Source organism: Thalassophryne amazonica, chromosome 21 (assembly GCF_902500255.1).
Source record: "Thalassophryne amazonica chromosome 21, fThaAma1.1, whole genome shotgun sequence".
Classification (NCBI taxonomy): Eukaryota; Metazoa; Chordata; class Actinopteri; order Batrachoidiformes; family Batrachoididae; genus Thalassophryne; species Thalassophryne amazonica.
The window spans coordinates 37,468,165-37,490,042 of record NC_047123.1 but is presented as its reverse complement, the minus strand read 5'-3'; the positions used below and the strand labels follow the sequence as shown (position 1 = coordinate 37,490,042).

The following is a 21,878-nucleotide window of genomic DNA, read 5'->3' as shown; positions in this document are numbered from 1 at the left end:
TGTATTTTTTTTTTGTCCTCATCTGTGCATTCTTTATTTGTTTCTTTTTTTCAGAGCATGTACAAGAGCTGAATCATTCTGTATTATAGTGTTGCAGGAGAGGAGGGCAAAAAAAATCTTGAAATTCTTTTGTTCCCCCCCAGAGTCGTCTCTTTATTGCCGTCGTCTCTGTTCAATAGCCTGTTTGCTGCTGCATCATTCTCGGGCTTTAAAGTGCTTCTGCTGTAAATTATTACGCCTCCCGACGTCCATTCAGCACCTTCTAATGGCTTCATATACCTGCATTTTTCCCTGCAGGATGCCAAAGTAAAAAGAATTGCTCGGTGCTCATGTAATTGCAGCTGAAGGACTCCTGTATTCTCTTTGTGCAGCACAGGAAGTGATATTTGTTCAAGGCAGGTTTGGAAAATATGACCTAGAGCCCCCACCCCACCCCCCAACTCATTAACTAACTGCAGGAACATTTCAGACACAAGCGAGCAACATTTTGTCATTACGTGCTGTTTTACTGAGGAAGTGACAGAAGATGTATTCAAAGCCGGTGCTGATGTGACAGTGGAGATGTCATTAGAGGAGAATAATAGGTTTTTTCTGTTTTGAGAAGCTCCCATTTTAAGGACGGATGTTGGGACGCATCGGCTGTGAATGAAAGAAAGGATGAAATTAATATGAATAAATTGAGGTGAGCTAGAATGAAGGAAGGAACCCAAAAGAAGCTCTCAAAGGAAGAACAGAATTAAGGCAGAGTAGCAGAAAATATAGAAATGAGGCAGCAAGAATAGAGGAGGAGGAAAATATGAAAGTTGAGCAGAAGGACAAAAGGAAGGAAGATGGAGGGTATGAAGGGGCAGCAGACTCCTAGAAGGAAGCATAAAGAAGGAAGGAAGGAACAAAAGGAGCAGGAAAGAATTGAACGTGAATACAAACAGAAAGGAGGAGAAAATCATTAAAATACAGAATAAACAGAACAGACGTGTATAACAGAAAAATAGGGAAAATTCATAAAGGTGTGAATGAAAGAAGCTGTGACAGGCCGAACAAAGAGAAGATAAGAGATGGAAGAACATGTTTAAAAATACACTCAACAAAAATATAAACGCAACACTTTTGGTTTTGCTCCCTTTTTGTATGAGATGAACTCAAAGATCTAAAACTTTTTCCACATACACAATATCACCATTTCCCTCAAATATTGTTCACAAACCAGTCTAAATCTGTGGTAGTGAGCACTTCTCCTTTGCTGAGATAATCCATCCCACCTCACAGGTGTGCCATACCAAGATGCTGATTAGACACCATGATTAGTGCACAGGTGTGCCTTAGACTGTCCACAATAAAAGGCCACTCTGAAAGGTGCAGTTTTGTTTTATTGGGGGGGATACCAGTCAGTATCTGGTGTGACCACCATTTGCCTCATGCAGTGCAACACATCTCCTTCGCATAGAGTTGATCAGGTTGTCAATTGTGGCCTGTGGAATGTTGGTCCACTCCTCTTCAATGGCTGTGTGAAGTTGCTGGATATTGGCAGGAACTGGTACACGCTGTCATATACGCCGGTCCAGAGCATCCCAAACACGCTCAATGGGTGACATGTCTGGTGAGTATGCCGGCCATGCAAGAACTGGGACATTTTCAGCTTCCAAGAATTGTGTACAGATCCTTCCAACATGGGGCCATGCATTATCCTGCTGCAACATGAGGTGATGTTCTTGGATGTATGACACAACAATGGGCCTCAGGATCTCGTCACGGTATCTCTGTGCATTCAAAATGCCATCAATAAAATGCACCTGTGTTCTTCGTCCATAACAGACGCCTGCCCATACCATAACCCCACCGCCACCATGGGCCACTCGATCCACAACATTGACATCAGAAAACCGCTCACCCACACGACGCCACACACGATGTCTGCCATCTGCCCTGAACAGTGTGAACCGGGATTCATCCGTGAAGAGAACACCTCTCCAACGTGCCAAACGCCAGCAAATGTGAGCATTTGCCCACTCAAGTCGGTTACGACGACGAACTGGAGTCAGGTCGAGACCCCGATGAGGACGACGAGCATGCAGATGAGCTTCCCTGAGACGGTTTCTGACAGTTTGTGCAGAAATTCTTTGGTTATGCAAACCGATTGTTTCAGCAGCTGTCCGAGTGGCTGGTCTCAGATGATCTTGGAGGTGAACATGCTGGATGTGGAGGTCCTGGGCTGGTGTGGTTACATGTGGTCTGCGGTTGTGAGGCTGGTTGGATGTACTGCCAAATTCTCTGAAACGCCTTTGGAGACGGCTTATCGTAGAGAAATGAACATTCAATACACGAGCAACAGCTCTGGTTGACATTCCTGCTGTCAGCATGCCAATTGCACGCTCCCTCAAATCTTGCGACATCTGTGGCATTGTGCTGTGTGATAAAACTACACCTTTCAGAGTGGCCTTTTATTGTGGGCAGTCTAAGGCACACCTGTGCACTAATCATGGTGTCTAATCAGCATCTTGATATGGCACACCTGTGAGGTGGGATGGATTATCTCAGCAAAGAAGTGCTCACTATCACAGATTTAGACTGGTTTGTGAACAATATTTGAGGGAAATGGTGATATTGTGTATGTGGAAAAAGTTTTAGATCTTTGAGTTCATCTCATACAAAATGGGAGCAAAACCAAAAGTGTTGCGTTTATATTTTTGTTGAGTGTAAATACAGAAGACGTGACTGAAGCAAATTGGTGGTTAATGGAGAATTGAATGAAAGAAGTAAATGTTCATAAATAATGGAAGGAGAAAGGAAGTTAATGTAAAAAAAATGAAGGGATGACTGAAACGACGGCTCCGTCACATTTGGTTTTCACATTTAAGAAGACGACGACAGTTGCATATGTTTTTTTTGTTGTTGTTTTCCAGCTGTGGATGAGAACGTTTTGAAGTACCTTTGTTAAATGTTGTTGTCCCGTTAATGAAGTGGAGAAAAACTTCACCAGTGTCTCACGAGGGAGAATGTTTCCACCTGTGTAGATGTGAGAGCACAGCGGCATCTGCTTGGGAAGTCTGAGAGGTGGAAAACCAGGATGCACAGTCTGCTGCCACCTGAATGAAGCCTCCCTGTGGCTGCTTCTCAAAATGAAACATTTCCTTAATGTCCATTTGCTGGGTCTAAACACTTTAGCCTCTCCAAACAAGATAAGCCAGTGACGGCAAACCGCTGTCCAATCACTTATTTCCTGCAGCCCGCAGACACCCGGAAAGTTTGCGTCAGTGCCGTCTTTAGCTCATATCTCTGTCTGCAGCAGGGGAGGCCAGCTGGTGAAAAGCCATTAAAACCGGAAGCAAATCAATTACTACCAACAGTATGAAATTGCTTTTTGTGCAAATGTAAATTTAATTATTGGATTCTGAAGCGTTGAGACCAGCAGCAGGCTGGAGGAGGTTTTTACATCCTTGGATGCACAAGAAAAGATGCTTTTGTTTTACGAAAGTGGAACGATTAAAGTGGACAGCTTGTCTTTGCAGTCGTGGAACTGTAGGACTTTGAGGACACTTTATATGAGATCTGAATGTTAAAGACACCCTTAATGACATTTTAGACAATAATAAAGGAAACCAACAACTATTTTCTATGTGCGATTTAGTGGCATAATGGCGTCCTTTGCAGAGAATGAAGTAACACTCCCTCTGTGCTTTCAGCTTTGCTGTCCTCTGTTGATATTCCATGCATGCACGTCTGGTACATGAGATTTCTGCGTGTGCATGTAAGTCCCCCCAGCTTATATTAAATAATTTCCAAAACTCAAATCTGGAGGCTAAAAATGCTCCAGACAAAGAATGTGGTTAGCTTTGTCACACAATTGATGGATCTGTTCATATGTGGAGTGGCTGAGAAAGAAAGCTTTGTTTTGGTTCTGAGAATGGAGCCAGTGTGACATCTAGTGGCAGAAAATCACTTATGGAACAGTTAACTGTAAAAAGTTGATTTTAGTGATGTGACTCACTATTATCCTGGGTTGGACTTTGGCCTGTGACCGTTACGTGCGGCGTGTGCACAAAGTGAACAAGTTTCTTCTGCATTCGCTGCTGAGATATTCTCTGAAGCAACAGGGGGCAGTAGAGAGCAGTCACCAAAAGTGAGTAGTAGTTTTGTGCAGTTTCTCTGCAAAAGGTAATCAAATAAATTATCAGTTTGCAGAATAGTTTAATTAGAATTAATCAATCGTTTCAATAGTTGAAATTAATTTTGATTGTTCCAATAAACGTACAGTACAAAAAGATCATCCGCACACCTCGGTGGCTCTCCTGCGTTGCCATGTGCACCATGTCGCAGCGTGCACAGCGGTTCCGAGAATTATGTTGCTGTCTGGTCACAACGGAATCTGACAGCAGATTTTCACAGCAAATTTCAATTTATTTTTCAATTTATTTAGTTTATATGGTGCCAAATCACAACAAAGCTACCTCAAGGTGCTTCACACAAGTAAGATCTGGTAAGGAAAAACTCCCTCTGATGATTTGAGGAAGAAACCTCAAGCAGACCAGACTCAGAGGGGTGACCCACTGCTTAGGCCATTCTAGCAAAAAGGTTTACAATACAGAACACAACACAACAACAGTTGACGGGAGTCAATTTTGCTTTAATTCAGTTTAAAGTTATCATTGGATTTGCTCAAACAGTCAAGATTTTGTGCGGATCTAAAGCAGTTTTTCCCAATTTTAAACTGGTTCCATTTGCGATAAACTGGCTCTGACCTGTCAGAGGTAAATATTTTATTCACTGTTTGGGGTAATTTTCTTGAGTCCTGAGAGCTATTTGTGTGTACTGACATTTTATGAAGTACTTGGAGCCGTAATGTTACAGTTGGTTTTTTCCTCCTCTGTTTGTCTTCTCTGTATTAAGTTTGTTTTTCTTCAGTTCTTTTCTTTGATTTGTTTAGTTAGTGTAACCCATTTTGCAGTGCGTCTTCAGAAAAGTTCTGTCTGGGTAAAGTTTTCATTGGTGCTGTTATTAAAGAAGAATCATCTTTAATCATCTGAAGGTTTTGCTTTCCCGTCTTTCTGCTGCAGTACCTGAACAGAGGATGTACTCGCTACTTCGCCACCAAAGACACAGACAAACAGATTCTGCAGAACCGCAAGAGCCCAGAGGTACAGTAAACCGCTGCCTGACTCCCATCGATTCTTCACTCTTAATTTGCTCATCCTGGTCTGTAAGCCGGCACACAGGAGGAAAATACCCAGAGTGTGTCGGAGCTGTTTTCAGCGTCCGCTCCGCTGCGCAAGTGACAAAAAGGTTTTAGAAATCAGTCACCTGATCCTCCATAAACTGTCACATCAGCTAACATCTTGTTTTATCTGAAGTTTGAGTGTTGTTTTGGTGTGTGGACGTTAAAGCCAGTCGGAATTTGGTTTGGGTTTTCCAGGAGTTTGCTCGCAGCTGAAGCCTCTTTCATTTGTGGATTTGGTTCGAGAAGGATTTCAGTGGACATTCACATTCAGGCAGCCTCATTTTGCTGCTTTTCTGTCTGTCACAGGAGTCAGTCTTTGTCACAAAACTCTGAAGCCTTTTGCAAAAATTGCAAGTCAATAAGTCAGTGTGTTGTTTTTTTAAACTGCTAAACATAGTTGACGCCAAGTTCTTGTGGTGACATTATCGAAAGGTGTTCAGTTAATGAAGATATAAAGTCAGGAAAGCAGCAGATCATCATATTTGAGAAGGCAGAATTGTGTCTTTGCAGGTTTTCTTGACAGTTCGAGTTATTGTTGAACGTGAAGTAATTTGATCAGTCGGGTAGATCAGCACTCATTAGAGGGCGTTTCTCCCTGAACACTCAAAAAGGTCCCATCATGCACGTCCAGAAGAACTCCATTCAAAGAGTAACTCCAGTCTTTTTTTTCTGAAGATCAGTCTTAAATGAATGATTTGATTCGGCACACAGACTCAACAATAACAAAACACTCATAAATGGGACCGTTTAACAGTGAACCTGTGCGGGGCAGAAGCAAAAGCTTCTCTTTTGCTTGGAATCTCCACAAAATATCTATTATGGATCCAAATGTTCATTTTATCACAAGTATGACATTTGATTCCCTTCCTGACCTAACTCCAGATCTATATGCTCCTGGTGTTCTCGAGCAGTCTAGAACAGGCAGACCTGTTGGGCTGCATGTCCACGAACCGCTTACACCCCCCATGATGCCCATCACGCTGCACTGTGGGTGCTCATGGAGCTCATTCAGTGGTTGAATCAGTCTCTTTGAATATCGTGTGTGATCACGTCATGGAGACTTGATCCAAAAGGTCCTGGTTTTTGTTGCATCGGTTCATCTTGAGGTTGATGAGTTTTTTGGACGTTGTTTCCAGTTCTTGGTTGGTCAACATTGTCTGTACTCTGATTTAACTTTGCATTTGTAAAGACCTTTAGGCTCCTCCCCCCCCTGGATTTAATTGACAGGCGTCTGGTGTCTTCGTCTGAGCTCGTTATGATGCTGGATGTCTTATTTGACCTTTGAAAATGTGCTAAATTCAGCTGCCGCACACTTAAACCGACTGATGTTGGGTATTTGTGAATGAGTGCGTCAGACGTGCGGTTGCTGTCCTTTGAGAGAAAACACTTTTACATCTGGGGCCCAAAAAAAGGTAACAGCCTGCGAGCTGTGCTTCATTCTCAGTCGCTTGCAAAGAAAATCTAATTGCTTATGAGCTGCGTGAAGGCAGCTCACGCTCTGCAAACTCCATTAGCGCCTCATTAAACATGACTCAGCATGTCCATATTTAATCCTTGCATCTTGTTTTCTTCTCTTCTGAGTCTTTTTTTTTTTATTCATCACGTCTGCTGTCTGTTTGCTGTAATATGATTCCTAATCCTCTTTCCTTCAGTGTTGCCTCCTGTCTCCTCTGCTGAACAGATGCATCAGGTGCAACTCTTATTATTGCTTTCCATTTTAGCCTCTGGAGCTCCACCTAATTCCTCCCTGGGCAATCATTCCAGAAAATCTTCTGAGCCGCTACGACGAGACTTTTTGTTACAACCTGAACTTACTTTTCTTTGCTTGAGCAGACGAGTAAATACATTTGAATTTGTGGGGTTTTTTATGATATAAGAAACTATCATCTCCATCATGTTCAAACATAAGGATGCTCATAAGTGTACATGGTACCAGAGCAGACTAGGCCGAAGGTCTAATCGAACAGCTTTGGCAAAGCCTCGGAGTTTAATGAGATAAACAACTGGAACAACTGACCAGCTCTTCACTCTCACAAGGATCCTGGAGGGGTCCTGGGAGTATGTCCATCCAGTCTACATGTGTTTTGTGGACTTGGAGAAGGTGTATGATCTTGTTATTCTCTGATGTAAAAACAGTGTTATTCTGCACACATTTAATAAAATGCATAAGTAGACTGAGACAGAAAGTGGAGAATAGCAATAATGAAATGTATTTTACTTTCAGCTGAGGTGCTTGTATGTTAATAATAATCACTGCATGTCTCCTCGCACTGCTTCATCTGGTGTGTCACAGGAGGACAAGGTGACTTGGTGTTCTTCTTTCCTGCTCTGGGATTCTTGTGTTTTCTTATCTCTGTGAATGAGGTGTAACACTGTGGGTTCTCCTCTTTTCTGGGGTTAGTGCATGCTGTGTTTAGTGACTCTGCAGTGCATCATGTGCTTTCCTACTTTCCTGTGTTGCGAGGATATTGAAGAGTGGGGTGGGGAGGGAGCTTGATCAATCAAAGAGATAATCTCTGGCGTCCTCAGCAGATAATGTCTGATAGATTTCTGAAGGTCAAATTTGAGCCAAGCTGCGGGACCTCATCTGGCCCACAGGCCTCCAGTTTAGATCCCCTGATCAAGCCTTCAGGTCCTGTTTGAAGTTTTCATCCTGCTTTGTGAAACCACCTTTTCAAACTTTATATTTTTTATTTATTTTTTTTTTCTGATGCAGCGCAGTGGGCAGATATTGAAAGAGGTGATGTTTATTACGTTAAAGTCTGATTTATTTCAGCCTGAGTGTTGTTGATTTTTATCTCCAAAGACCAGCAGCTCCTTCAGATCGATGCTCTTCTTCTTTTACTTCTGTTGTGGGATTTTTAGCTGAGTGTTTCTGCCTTTTCTCTGTTGCAGATTTACACTGTCCTCATCACCTCTTGTGCAAAAATGTGAAATCATAATCTGTTTTATTCTGTATCGAACCTTGGTACGTGCCAGATCAGTTCTGATCACATTTAAAGGATGTGAATGTAATTTTATCGGCGAACAGAAGGGGATTAGCTCATGTAGCCACTCAAATGCCAGTTTCTGGCATTTTGTCACTGCTTTAGAAATATTTATAACAAGTATAAAATAAACTAGTGGCTTTGATTAAAATCAGTTTATGAAATTAAACCGTATAGAAACAAATCTGCACATTTCAGTAACTGTAAGAAACTTAAACAGTTTAAACAATTTAAACTGTTAATCATCAAACTAGTTTTATATTATCTGTTGGATGATGAGTAGATTTATTGTTTTATATCTGTAGCTCCTGCTGTTATAACGTGTTTCTAACTTGATTTAAGAAGTAACAATGAGAAGTTAAAATCATGTAAACTAAATTTCCTTTTTGTAATACTAAAGGGGAACGTTTAATTTTCGTGTGTGGAAAAATTCTGCAGTTTTTCTGTCAGAGAAGTGGTGTGGTCAGTCAAACTGTGTTCTAAAGAAAAGATCTGGAGGCTAAAGGCGATGTAACGGCCTTCACTCTGTCCTGGTTTTCAGCAACTGAAGTCGGGCGCCCTGAAGGACCCCCTGCTGGACGACCACAGCGATTTCACCCGCATGGTTGTGGCCATGAAGAAGATTGGTCTCGACGACACTGAGAAGCTGGACTTGTTCAGGGTGGTGGCTGGTGTTCTGCACCTCGGCAACATCGGCTTTGAGGAGGCTGGAAGCACATCAGGTAACCTGATTTGTAGAGTGGGTGTGTTGACATTTTCATCATGCAACTGGTGGGAAACGGGAAGAGGATGTCTAACTGGACAACTGCGGCGTGTTTTTTCGTGTCACGTCTTCGGTCCTGCATGTAACAGCAGCGCAGTACCCCTCGCAAAACCAAGCCTGAGTACCACTGCAAGGCCCTAAATCCCAAAGTCTCACAACCATACAGTAAGACAGGAAGCACCAGGACCCTACAGAGTTGGATTTTTAGTCTTCTACAAAGACATTACCACATACGTCTATCCACTGACCTCATGATTCCATAAGTTCTTGACATCTCAAAGGCCAAAGACCCTGAGGCACGTCTGCCACATCCAAGATAAGTGAATGTGTCTACAGGTTCAACACTTTCACCACATACAGACACACTTCTGATGGTCGAGTCCAGGTAGTCCAAGCCTGGACCTTTAATCTTAATCCAGAACAATTGCAAACCCAGATGCTCCCAGTTCCTCAAGTGCTGCAATCAAAGTATTTGTTGATCTTGATTCCACAAAGATCACAGTGTCTCCTGCAAAGTCAAAGTCAGTACACCTTTCTTTGACGACCCTCCACCTGGTCTAAAGCCCGTCTGTCTAACCTCCAAACCATCATCACCTTGTTTGTGTAAGCAGGAGTAGTGAGCTGCAAAGCTGCAGACACTGAGCTTTTTCAGAGATCAAAGACTATGGATGTGGCGTCATATTTGTTTTATCGTCGGCTCTGACTGATGATCTAAAAAAGTGCAGAGTTTCCAAACTACGGTCCACAGCGCTTTGTGATTGCATTTGCTCTCTATCAGAATCGAGCCATCCCTCACTTTCCGTGACTCCTAAACTCCGCTGGTTTGGCTCCTCAGAGGCAGATCTGTCTTTGATCTCATCTCTCAAAGCTCTGCACTTTGATTGATCGGCGTAATATTCAGGCCTCCATCTGCCTTCGTTTCCATTCAGCTTCATTATCTTCAGTGACAAATGCTTCTCTGAGATTCCTTAACTTTGGTGTTTGGGAGGGAGAACGAGCCTGTGTTTTTATGAGAAATTAAAACGCCATTGACTTGAAATGGGTCTTAATCACATGTTTTGAAGAAAATGTGACTCTTACACTGATTATTCCAGCTGTTATTTCAAGAACGAACGTGTCACAGAATGCACGCGTCTCGTTTCTCAAAGCGCTTTTGCACTGAAACCCTGCAGGATGGCTGATTTTTCCATGAAAATAACGTATATCCTTTGAACCTCGCTGGTGCTGTTTCTCGCTGTCGGCTCCTCCCCTTCCATTTTCTCCCACCGAGGGGGAGCGCAGCATGAGGCTTCTTAAATAGTTTGGCTCTCACAGTGGGCATTTATCATACAGCAAGCGCGTTCACGCTGAGGAGATAACAATCTAATTTTGAAGACGGCCTAGGCTAATGGATACTGTGCGCTCATTTAACTTGAGTGACTGTGGTGTTGCATTTGTGAAATTAAGGCGGCCACATGCAGGCGCAAAGATCTTTTAGGACTTGCTGCCCTTCACCTGTCTGGGGCGGGCAAGTGGTTCCTTTCACGAGACAGGGATGGGCTGGTTGTCTGCTTGGGTGGTTGGCATCCAGGACCCAGGGTGGTTCCAGGGTTGCCGTGGACACGGCAGCTCAAGAGCCTGTTTCCAGATCCAGAGATTTCTCAGACTCAAACTGTAAAACCTCCTCTGCAGAGGTCGTTATAAACGTGATTTCAGTCTCTCAGCTCCTTGCCGATGTGCGTGGTGTGTGTTTGACTCTCCTGGTTCTCCGGCTGTGGACTCGGCTCCGTGCTGACCTGCAGCACTGAAGTCTCAAAGGTGCCGTGAACGTCTGTGAATGAACTATTCATTCTAACAGATGCCAGTGCTTTCTTATAAATCACAGACCCTTTAGTGCTTGAGGACGGCGCTGACAGCCAGAACAGAGAAAGAGAGACTGCAAGTGATGAAGTCTGATTAAGTAGGAATTAGGCTCCAGTCTGAGGCTCTATTCTGATTATTTGAATGATTTCCTTCTTTCCTTTCTTTTCATTCTCAAGCCAAACATTGATTTCAAATTAATTTGGCTTCACGCAGGCTCTCACTGAACATTGATCAGAGGAATGTGGACAATCTCACCCAGCAATCAGTGGGTTTGTGTGCACAGCACAGTTCAAGTCCAGATCCACAAAGACAACACAGTGGTTGCTGTTTAATTAATATTTAATCGTGCATAATTGAGCTGTTGTTTCAAAGCAGGGAGCTGATTAGAAGTCGTATCAAATGCTGCCAACAAACCAGCAGCATGTCGTATTTCACCAAAACATGAGCTGAGTTTACGATTCCTTCGAGCTGATATTAACTCGTTTCCTTCACATTCTTTAGAAGCTGTTAATAATAGTAATTATCATTATTATTATTATTATATTTGCCCTGATATGGTCGCTTTGATGTTTCATTTCTTTGATCCACAGGCGGCTGTGCCATCAGGAACCAGTCGAGTAAGACGCTGGAGTACTGTGCCGAGCTGCTGGGTCTGGACCAGGAGGACCTGAGAGTCAGCCTCACCACCAGGGTGATGCTCACAACAGCAGGGGGCACCAAAGGAACAGTCATCAAGTAAGAGACACTGGAAACAAGGCTTTCATCGTCCTGCAGGCTGATTATTAATAAATGAATAAGCACTGTAATAATAATCATTTTCAATAATCTACTAAAAAGAGTATATTTACACTTATCCATCAGGTTTTCAGCTTCCTCTAATACTTAGAAACCGTTTTTGGTGGTTGTTTTTTAGTCAGCCATTTTTGCAAATTGTAATGAGTGATTTTGTTGTGTGTTGGTGTCACTGTCTCGCCCGTGATCCTGCTGCCTTCTTGGGGAGACGTTGCTGAATCAAATACACAAGGTGCATGTATACACGGGTGACAGATTACAGGAAAAACCTGAATAAATGATTGGACAATGACATCAGAAGCCTCCGTCTGTGGGAGACGAGCGACCACTCAGTTATTTGACAGTTAACATGTGGATCACGTTATAACATGTGAGTCACGAGTTTGACAGTGCCGCCTGCTGGCCTCATTAAAACGCCAAAGGGGTGACTGTCTCTTGGATAAACGGGGTTCCGTGGACTTACACACTCAATTCCATAGAATGTGGCATTTAAATGTAGCAACCAGATGCTGCACTTGCTTCCAAAAGCGAAGGTTCCCAGTTCAAGGCCACCTGTGCCCCATTCTCCACCTGGAATTGAATCAGGAAGGGCATCCGGCATAAACCTTGTGTCAAATTAATGTGGATCAATATTGGAACCGCTGTGGCGACCACGAGGACAAAGTGAGAAACCAAAAAAAATGACTGCTTCAATTTAAAAATCAATGTTTTTGCAGAGTTCTGTGAAAATCAGCTGTAGATCACATAGTATTTAAACCCATTCCACGTCTTTAAAAGCAAAAAGTACCCAGCCCTGTTAATTCATAAAAACCTGTCTGGCAGTGGGGAAAAGCTCCGCCCCGTCTCTTAATTTGGAGTCTGTTCCAGCATTGGTCAGAACTTTTCACTGCTTGCAATAAAAAGTGGTTGTACCGACATGCCTGTACAAGCTGCTTCTGCTCCCATCAAATCATTTCATTTGTTTAGTGAACAATGGTTCATTACTTCTGGAGTCATTTTGTAACAGTACAAACGCATACGTATGAAGATAACAAAATAACAATGGAACACAAAGAGGATAATGCAGTCTGGTTTCACTTTGCATCATCAACACAGAGAAACATTTTGATTTCAAGAGGTGTTTTTTTTTTTTCTTCTTCAAGATTATTAGTTTTTATTCTTCAGAAATATGTCCTCTCTGGGAGGAATAGAAATGCATTATAAAAACAGTACAATGTATTTAAATCAGTGTGATTGCAAACAAACACCGAAATTTAGCAAGTATACTCAACAAAAATATAAACGCAACACTTTTGGTTTTACTCCCATTTTGTATGAGATGAACTCAAAGATCTAAAACTTTTTCCACATACACAATATCACCATTTCCCTCAAATATTGTTCACAAACCAGTCGAAATCTGTAATAGTGAGCACTTCTCCTTTGCTGAGATAATCCATCCCACCTCACAGGTGTACCATATCAGGATGCTGATTAGACACCATGATTAGTGCACAGGTGTGCCTTAGACTGTCCACAATAAAAGGCCACTCTGAAAGGTGTAGTTTTGTTTTATTGGGGGGGGGGGGGGGATACCAGTCAGTATCTGGTGTGACCACCATTTGCCTCATGCAGTGCAACACATCTCTTTCGCATCATCCGTGAAGAGAACACCTCTCCAACGTGCCAAACGCCAGCGAATGTGAGCATTTGCCCACTCAAGTCAGTTACAACGACGAACTGGAGTCAGGTCGAGACCCCGATGAGGACGACGAGCATGCAGATGAGCTTCCCTGAGACGGTTTCTGACAGTTTGTGCAGAAATTCTTTGGTTAAGCAAACCGATTGTTTCAGCAGCTGTCCGAGTGGCTGGTCTCAGACGATCTTGGAGGTGAACATGCTGGATGTGGAGGTTCTGGGCTGGTGTGGTTACACATGGTCTGCGGTTGTGAGGCTGGTTGGATGTACTGCCAAATTCTCTGAAACGACTTTGGAGACGGCTTATGGTAGAGAAATGAACATTCAATACACGAGCAACAGCTCTGGTTGACATTCCTGCTGTCACGCTCCCTCAAATCTTGCGACATCTGTGGCATTGTGCTGTGTGATAAAACTACACCTTTCAGAGTGGCCTTTTATTGTGGGCAGTCTAAGGCACACCTGTGCACTAATCATGGTGTCTAATCAGCATCTTGATATGGCACACCTGTGAGGTGGGATGGATTATCTCAGCAAAGGAGAAGTGCTTACTATCACAGATTTAGACTGGTTTGTGAACAATATTTGAGAAATGGTGATATTGTGTATGTGGAAAAAGTTTTAGATCTTTGAGTTCATCTCATACAAAATGGGAGCAAAACCAAAAGTGTTGCGTTTATATTTTTGTTGAGTGTACATATGTCAGATTTGGAAGAAGTAATAAGAATTCCAAATTAATTAAAATAAATGTATACAAATGTCATCAGACGCCTGATGTTTGTAATGTGCCTTTTACACACCACAGTATAAATGTATGGTGAATATGAATGATGGTGTTGAATATTTGACTTCATCATGTCACTTCTGAATCTTATTATAAAATCATTCAGTCACACACATTTTGCTGATCAATATATGTTTTAGATCATTCATCTGAGCCTCTTGATTATGATGTACCTTGACTTTGACCCTGGACCAAACTACTACAGAATCTAATCATCTCTAGATATCTATCCAAGTAATATCCCCACCACATTTGATGCATATAGGCTTATTGGTGGTAGACATATAGGGCAGAAAAAGGTGTTTTTCAGGCTACATTTTCTTTGTCCTTTGACAAACCCCTTCAAAATATAATCACCTCTAGAAGTCTATCCAAGTAATATTCCCACCATGTTTTGAGGAAACTCATCCAGCCATTTTTGAGTTATCATATCCACAGTCACTGACGCTCAGGGTAATAAACTATCTTAATGTTTGGTAAGAAAATATATACAATAAATAATGTATCTCAGAAGGTAGTACATACAACTGAAACATTTAAAATACCAGTTGAGAATCAAGAGAAAGATATAGATGAGATAATATGGTGACTTCCAACTACTGCAGAAACTGAACAAAACCAAAGTGTTGCCGTGCAGTTAAGCAGTCTGGCAGCTCACAAACGCCCCACCAACAGTTAATGGACGTCGCTCCTCACAGGTGAGAAAAGCATCAGAAGATGACATAATGCCCCTCAGACATTAAAAGAAAGTTTTGTCGCAGTTCTGTAGGTGTTAAATCTTCTGGGAAGGGCAGGTGGGCCAGAAGATTCTTTACCATCCAAGACGCATATTTAGTAACTGTTGTCTGAACTGTTCTGTGCTGTGATCCTGTCAAAAGAAAACCTCATTACGCAACTTAATGAGGCACAGCCCTCTTAATGAATGTCTGGCGATGTAAAAGTGTCTTTCTTGGAGCCTTGTGATGTTTCCTCAGTGTGACTGTAAAGGTTCGAAAACCATCTGTTGTTGCTCCAACAGGGAGCACTTGGAAAGTCCGTGCTTGGCTGCATGTCCTCCAGCAGGTTCAGTCTACGGTGGTGTTAGCCCCGTGAAGCTTACCTACAAACACAAGATGTTTGTGCCACTAAAATCCTGGAAGGCCACAAATTTGAACATAACTTATTAACATATTGGCGCTTTGAAAGTCTAGCATCGTGCCTGACCCGCAGGGATGCAAGTAGGCATGAGTGCAGACATCCGCGAACGCTCACACAGCCCCCGGACCAGATGGCGGTGCCGCCTGCCATGGACTCAGCGTCCAGAGAGGCACGCCAATGCCTACTTCAGCTGAGATCTGAATATAAACTGAAACGAGGCACCGCAGCACTGCGGCGGAGCAGGTTCGAGCCACCTGAAGGTGAAAGTGGATCTCAATGGCACTCAGACTGCTGGCTGGCTGAGCCCCTTTATCTGAGATGGACTCCAGATCAAATGTGAGTGTTTGTGCCAGCAGTTATTAAAAATAAAGTGGCAAACCATCTGGATGTTTCAATGCTGTGTGACCCATTCTCGTGGTGACACTTGTTCTTCAGGGTGACTGAACTTTGAGAAGGTCATTGACAAAATTTTTGTAACCCTTTGCAGTGAAAGATTCAAACCCATAGAGGCATCGTATCTCTGGGTCCTCAGTGTTTGAGATCAGGAGACACCTGCAAAGAGATTATGGAGTCACGAGGTCACTGGATCGAGAGTTTGGGCGATGCTGGTGTCTTTACAGGAGAAATAAAGTCTTCAGGGTTCTGTTGCTTCCTGTCTTACTATATAGATGTGAGACCTGGATGTCAACCAGTAACCTGAGGTGACAGCTGGATCCACTTGCAGCTGGGTCTCTTTGGAGGGTTCTTGGGTATCGCTGGAATGAGTTTGTGTTGAATGAGACTCTGATGAGGAGGATCAGTTATGTGGTCAGGAAACATCAGTAAGGACGTTTTGGCCATGTGGTGCTGCACCCTGGATCAGCGTACAGGTCCCTCAGTGTTGATGATCCCAGCAGCTGGAGAAGGTCATGGGCACGCCCATACTCCACCTTGCTGTAGCAGTTGCTATCCAGGATCTAAGTGAGGTCTATACTGCGACACATGAGGCCAGAGTGTGCTGACAGACTTGACCTGACCTGTACAGTTCCCCAGATGGATTTTGTTGCAGCTTCAGAATCTGTTTTTGTCTTGATCTTTGATAAAAGTAGATTATATATAGTTTGTAAATAAAGGGGTTCATACAGTTCCCTTTTTCCAAACTCCCGGTTGCCTGGTGGCGCTGAGAGAAGATGCACAAAGGAACATCATCTCTCATCGCTGGCAGAAATAACCTTTTTTTTTAATTTTTTTTTTTATTGAGCATAAATGGCGGAAAACAGTTGTCGAGAGCCATAACTGGAGCACTTTATCCCAGCTGCTTGGAGGATGCCATAACCCTAATTCTTTTTCAAACGTAGAGAGCAGCTGGGAGAAATACCTGCTATGAATCAACCTCTCCGGAACCCAGACGGTCAACGTCAGCACTGAAGGCAACGTAGGCGATTTCTGACATAAATGCAAACAGCAGCTGAAGTGATGCAGGTGCACCTCCAAGGGATGATTTGTTTCTTGCTTTATGACATCATAATGCTCTTTTCCACACACTTCGTATTTTGTGATCCAGCAGAGATCCGTATTCCACATTGAAATGTGTGAGACGTTATTCCCAAACTATCCCCAGATTTCCGAGCTGTTGTGCTTTATTTTTCGCAGTAGATCTACGGTTAAATCTCCACATGTATGCTGACTGTGTGGGCCAAGAGAGGAAAAAGAGTGGAAATTCTCACTGCTCTCCTCCTCTAGTTGATGTTTGCCGTTATTACATTGATGGTGGATGTGTGCGCGAGGAAACAAAAGTGATGACATTGCTGTTTACAGACTCCATTACGGACGATGACCTTTATGATTTGCTGCATGCTGAAAGTGAAATTATGCTCAGTTATGCTCTGATATTGTTAATGGCCTTTATTTGGTAAAGCAAATTGAAATACAGACTGGCTGGAGTCAAATAGTGTACCTCTCCTGCATCCTAAAAAAATTCAGAAATGAAAACATCTGTTGTCATGTTCCAGATTTACTTCATCAGGACCCAGAAAACTGCAGTGGATTGTGGGTAGTTGTGCATCACTTTTCCATTCATCTGTCTGGTGATTTCATGGATCTTGCAGAAACTTTCCTGGGATATGATTCTGTTTTGTGTGTGTGTGTGTGTGTGCGTGTGTGTGTGCATGATACTGCATCGTCCACACGGTAAATTTTTCAGAGTAAAACCAGAGGACCAGAACTTTACGTAGTCCCAATTCAAATTGCGCTAAATCAAGTTAAACTCTATTAAAAGCGTTATAAAGGACTTGATTTAACACTGTCTGTAGATTATTTCATACTTTTCAAACCTGTGGGCCAACACTCCATGTTCATTTGCATTAAATAACATCGAATAAGTTGTCCATTAAACAAATTTTTTTGTGCATATTGCTTATTTTTGGAATTTAAAAGTCCTGCAAAAGGAAGCCCTCACTTTTCCATCTGTGTCCGTCTGATGGCTCCTTTTGTCCAAACTGCATCAAGTAACATCCAATATGTTTGCAGGTTTACCCCAAATTCTATTTTCTATAATTATTTAGGAGTCTGTTCTTGGGTTTTTGAGTAAAGCTCGTAAAACGCCAATAAACAGACTCAAGAAAAAAGATGAGCTGAGCTCCTAAATTTTGATTCTTTTGTCTACTTCAAAAGTGTGGCTTTAGCTGAAAGATGAGGAATAAAACGCTAAGTTACCATGATGGGTGGCAACTATCTCGGGTGCACAGCAGGTCTTGTTTAGGGGAAGACGGCTTAGAATGAACCTGAGAGTCTCGGGGGGGGGGGAGTGCGTAAAACCAGTCAGGCAGTTTGTTCTATTCATAGTTCATAAATTGGCTTCATCTTAACAAGATGTGAATCCGTGAAGCTTTAAGTTGGTGTTTGAAAGGATATTATACTTTTTTTTTTTTTTTTTTTTTTTTTTTTTTTTTTGCTGCACACCGCCAGGGGAGAGCTTCAGCTATTATAAGCTAGTGTGTGGCCTCTGAGCCGGAGTGAAAAGACGCCTAAACAAACCCCATCAGGCCGCGCTGCTGATTTACGACAGGCGCAGAGTTGAAGGCGGCTAATAAGCTGATCCTTGTAGTGATGAAAAGGATGATTCAGGAAGACTGAGATGCAGTCGCACAAATAGCCGCTGATAAGAAAATGACTGGAGCTCCCGGGAGAGCGCCGTCCTGCAGTCGCATGTTTAACAGAGCTTAGGCCGACCCACATTCATAACTGAAGAATGGCGTTTCCTCAGGGAAAGAGCGACACAAAAAGAAGCATTCAGGCGCCACAACTGGAAGCTTTCGCCTATTGTCAGTTTTTAGAGGATGAAAGGATTCACCCAGTAATCCTCCATTTCCAAATTTAAGAACACCCACCATGCTGAGATGTGAAAATCTTGAGGCCCACGCAAACATTTAATCACAATTTTGGCTGCCCAGCCACAGCCAATCAAGCCGCAGCGTTCCGCCAGCTATGATTCCCCTCCGGGGATAAGAAACGATGTGTTTTGGTGTTGATGTGACGGGTCACCGTCACCACATACTGATGCTAAACTCACTCAGACGAAGGTACCATTAATGCCTAATTTAAATCACCGAGCCTAGATTTGCTAGTTTTCTTGTATATTCTTGTATCGGTGTAATTGTGATTTGGTTTTTTTGGGTTTTTTTTATTGTTGTGGTGATAATAGAACTTAGATTTTATTGCACGAGGCAATAAAAAGTCTAAAGGGAATACACGTCTAATCTACGACTACAAGCAGCAGGTTTGTTGTCCTCGTCCCCCAGCAACCTGTACTCAAGGTTCTTGAAGTGGAGCAGTATCTCCGCCTGGTGGACATTTACCATAATGCAGGTACGGTAGAATTTCACCAAGAGCTCTAGTTCTGTATGCATTTTAGATTAGTTGTGTATTTGCAATCACCTGAGAGAAACCTTGGGTGGGGGTGCAAGCCGTGGCATCACAAAAACCCTATAAAACTGCACATAAAAGAAACTGGTATTAGCTTTTTCTCCACTTCAGCTCAGTCGAGTGCGAGTGTTTGCTGTGTGCAGACACGCACAGACGGACCTACACGTCTGCATTTTCACCTCAGCTCATTCGTCTAAAGACTGTGATTGTTTTTCTGGCAGCTCGACCCGCCACACACCATCTGAATGCCAAGCCTTTCACCTCCATCTCAACCCTCCTACGCTAATGCTTATGTCTCCTCTTTTCATCTGTGCACAGAGGAGCCGGCGTGGATGATTTAAAGCTGCTTCGTGTCTCTGCCCGTCGTTGCCTTGCCTGTCAGTTCTGCTCGTGTTTAATGGACGTGTCTGACGGATCTACGCCACACTCTGTCTGACTTCACGCCGTTTCGATGCAGCATAAATGTGTTTTATGAAGAAGTCGGTATATCACAGTCGCAACTAATGTCGACGGGGCTGTAATTCCTGTAAACAAATAAAACCAGATGATTTAGTCGCGTCGCACTCGCGACGCTGTAAATAGTGCTGAGGCTAAATGAATTGTCACTGTAGTTTATCACGGGTGGGGGGTGAGTTGTTGGCACGGATATGATTTGTGTATGATTTCTGCGCTCTTGTTGTAAGGAACCTGATGTGTGACCTCAGACAGGAAGAGGGCACTGTTATTCCAGCATTGCTGCTGATGGCAGATGGAGGAGATGAATAGTTGATGGAGATGAACTTCCATCATGTTTATTACAGTCAAAAAGAAAAGCCTTCAACTGTTCGAGAAGCGGTTTGTCTTTGTACATGTAGCAAGAGACCTTCTGGTGGAAGCAGATGGTTGAAGACGTGGGAGACCGTTACATCTGGAATATAGTTTTAGTCTTCATTATTCCTTCTGCCACCTCATGGAGGAGGCTTAGCAGGAGGTAGCTGTTGGTTGGCAGGACATCCGCTGATCTTTGACAGATATCTCCTCGAAGAACACCTCCCATTATAGATGGTAATACCACTCATTAATCACCTGCATGTAGCTGATGAATACCTATTATCTCCTGGTGCTTTTACAGCTGATCTGTGTTGAGCTTTGATTGTACTTCAGATTGTCTGTGGACAAGCACTCATTTGTCCTCATCCCAGGTTTTATGTCTGCTGGAGGTTCTGCAGCCATCAGTGGGATAATGGGACTGTTTTTAATAAACCCAGAGAGCAGTTTGATGCAGAAACACAAACACTCCCACCTGATTGGGGGGAGTGTTTCCTTCCTGGTTCTGCATGGCCTTAATAAATCTGTCTCTCAGGTCCTTCCACTTCCACCTGCATGAAATTCCGTCTCTACCCACTGTGGGATATTTTCTTCTCAGAAATCCATATAATATTTCACAGATTGATGACCCCCGTTTCATGTAAGCATCTTATTATATCTGCATCACAGGGGTGGTAGCGGTGTTTAATTGGGGCTGAGGATGAAGATCTGGCATCAGTTTGATCAGCATTAAATCGGGCAACGTTGTGACTTCACAAATGTGCCAGTGATGCCGCACTCGTTCATCATGTTTGGTGGACCATTTGCTTGGGTATGTACCAGGCAATTTCTGAAGCAAAGCGGACACTGACAGACTGACGCAAACACACCTCGATAGACAATTAGCCAAACAAAGAGGAGGGAATGTGTGGGAATCGCTTATGTGTTTATTTTCCTCTTAGGCAGTGAGTTTGTCCAAGAAAGACTGATGGTGAAATGAAAAATTGCAAACCAATTGGAGTGACGGGCAAATGATGTGATCAAATACTGTAGGTGTTTCTGGGTGGTGTTTCAGAATGTTCCCGGAGTGGAAGTGCAATTTTTGCGTGTTGCGCTTTTGAAAGAACACAACTATGGGTGTCCACTCTGTTGGTGTGAAGTCAAACCCATCACTTAATGGTGCAGTGAAAAGGCATTTCACACATTAATAAAGCAGCTAACAATTACTTTTTGTGTAAAGATTTAGTGGCTTAATAGCATCCTGTGCAGAGAATGACGTGGCACTCCCTCTGTGCTAAGAGCTTTTCCGTCTCATTTACAATCGCAGTCTGGCTGCTCATGAGATTTACCTGTGTGCAAATATTGTGCAGGTGAATCCTGCCCTGTGAAAAATTTGCTCAACCCCATTTGTAAAGACACAGCAGGACCCACAACTCACCGCATAAGTGTTTAATTGAAGAGGGCAGTGACTTTTCTGGAATACAGTTAGTCCCCCCCCCCCATGTGTGCTCTTGTCTTCAGCAGTTTATTCACAATCAATATTGAAGCTTTTCTTTGGTGGGAAATGATTCAGTGTCACAGCACAATGGCACAACAGCCACTTTTGAACAGTAAGAGAAAATGAATTGTGTTCACAGTCTGTGACTTACAGTGAGGAGAGAGGCTGGATTCCTGCCAGGCGGCTTATTATTGATCTGTTTTGGGTCATGTGGAATTGTGGGGCTGCTGAGAGATGAAAAGGAGTGGGAACGGGATTGTGAGCAGAAATTCCAAGCTGATATTTTGTTTCCTTTATTTTCTGCTGACCAGAAATCAAATTACATGCAGTGAAAAGTAAACAAGATGCACACTTAGAAACCGAGTGAGAAAATAATAAAGTCCAGGGGAGGAAGAGGAGATGAGTGGAGGTGGAATGAATCGACAGAAAATCGAAACGAAGATCCAACTAGACATCGTTTGCAGGTGCGAGGCCGCTCTTGATTGTCAGCAGCAGCG

The 21,878-nt window shown here is 43.0% G+C and overlaps 1 protein-coding gene across 3 annotated transcripts in view; it reads left to right on the top strand.

Moving 5' to 3' along the window:
- Nucleotides 1-21,878, top strand: part of myo6a (myosin VIa) — a 105,976-nt gene that overhangs the window by 31,586 nt on the left and 52,512 nt on the right. For 2 of the 3 annotated variants that reach the window (XM_034161613.1, XM_034161612.1), the window contains 3 exons: nucleotides 5,052-5,132; nucleotides 8,741-8,921; nucleotides 11,395-11,539. In XM_034161613.1, the coding sequence (XP_034017504.1) occupies nucleotides 5,052-5,132; nucleotides 8,741-8,921; nucleotides 11,395-11,539 (407 nt within the window). Of the gene's footprint in view, nucleotides 1-5,051; nucleotides 5,133-7,505; nucleotides 7,515-8,740; nucleotides 8,922-11,394; nucleotides 11,540-21,878 lie in introns of all 3 variants that reach the window. The other variant, XM_034161611.1, reaches the window with a different exon arrangement.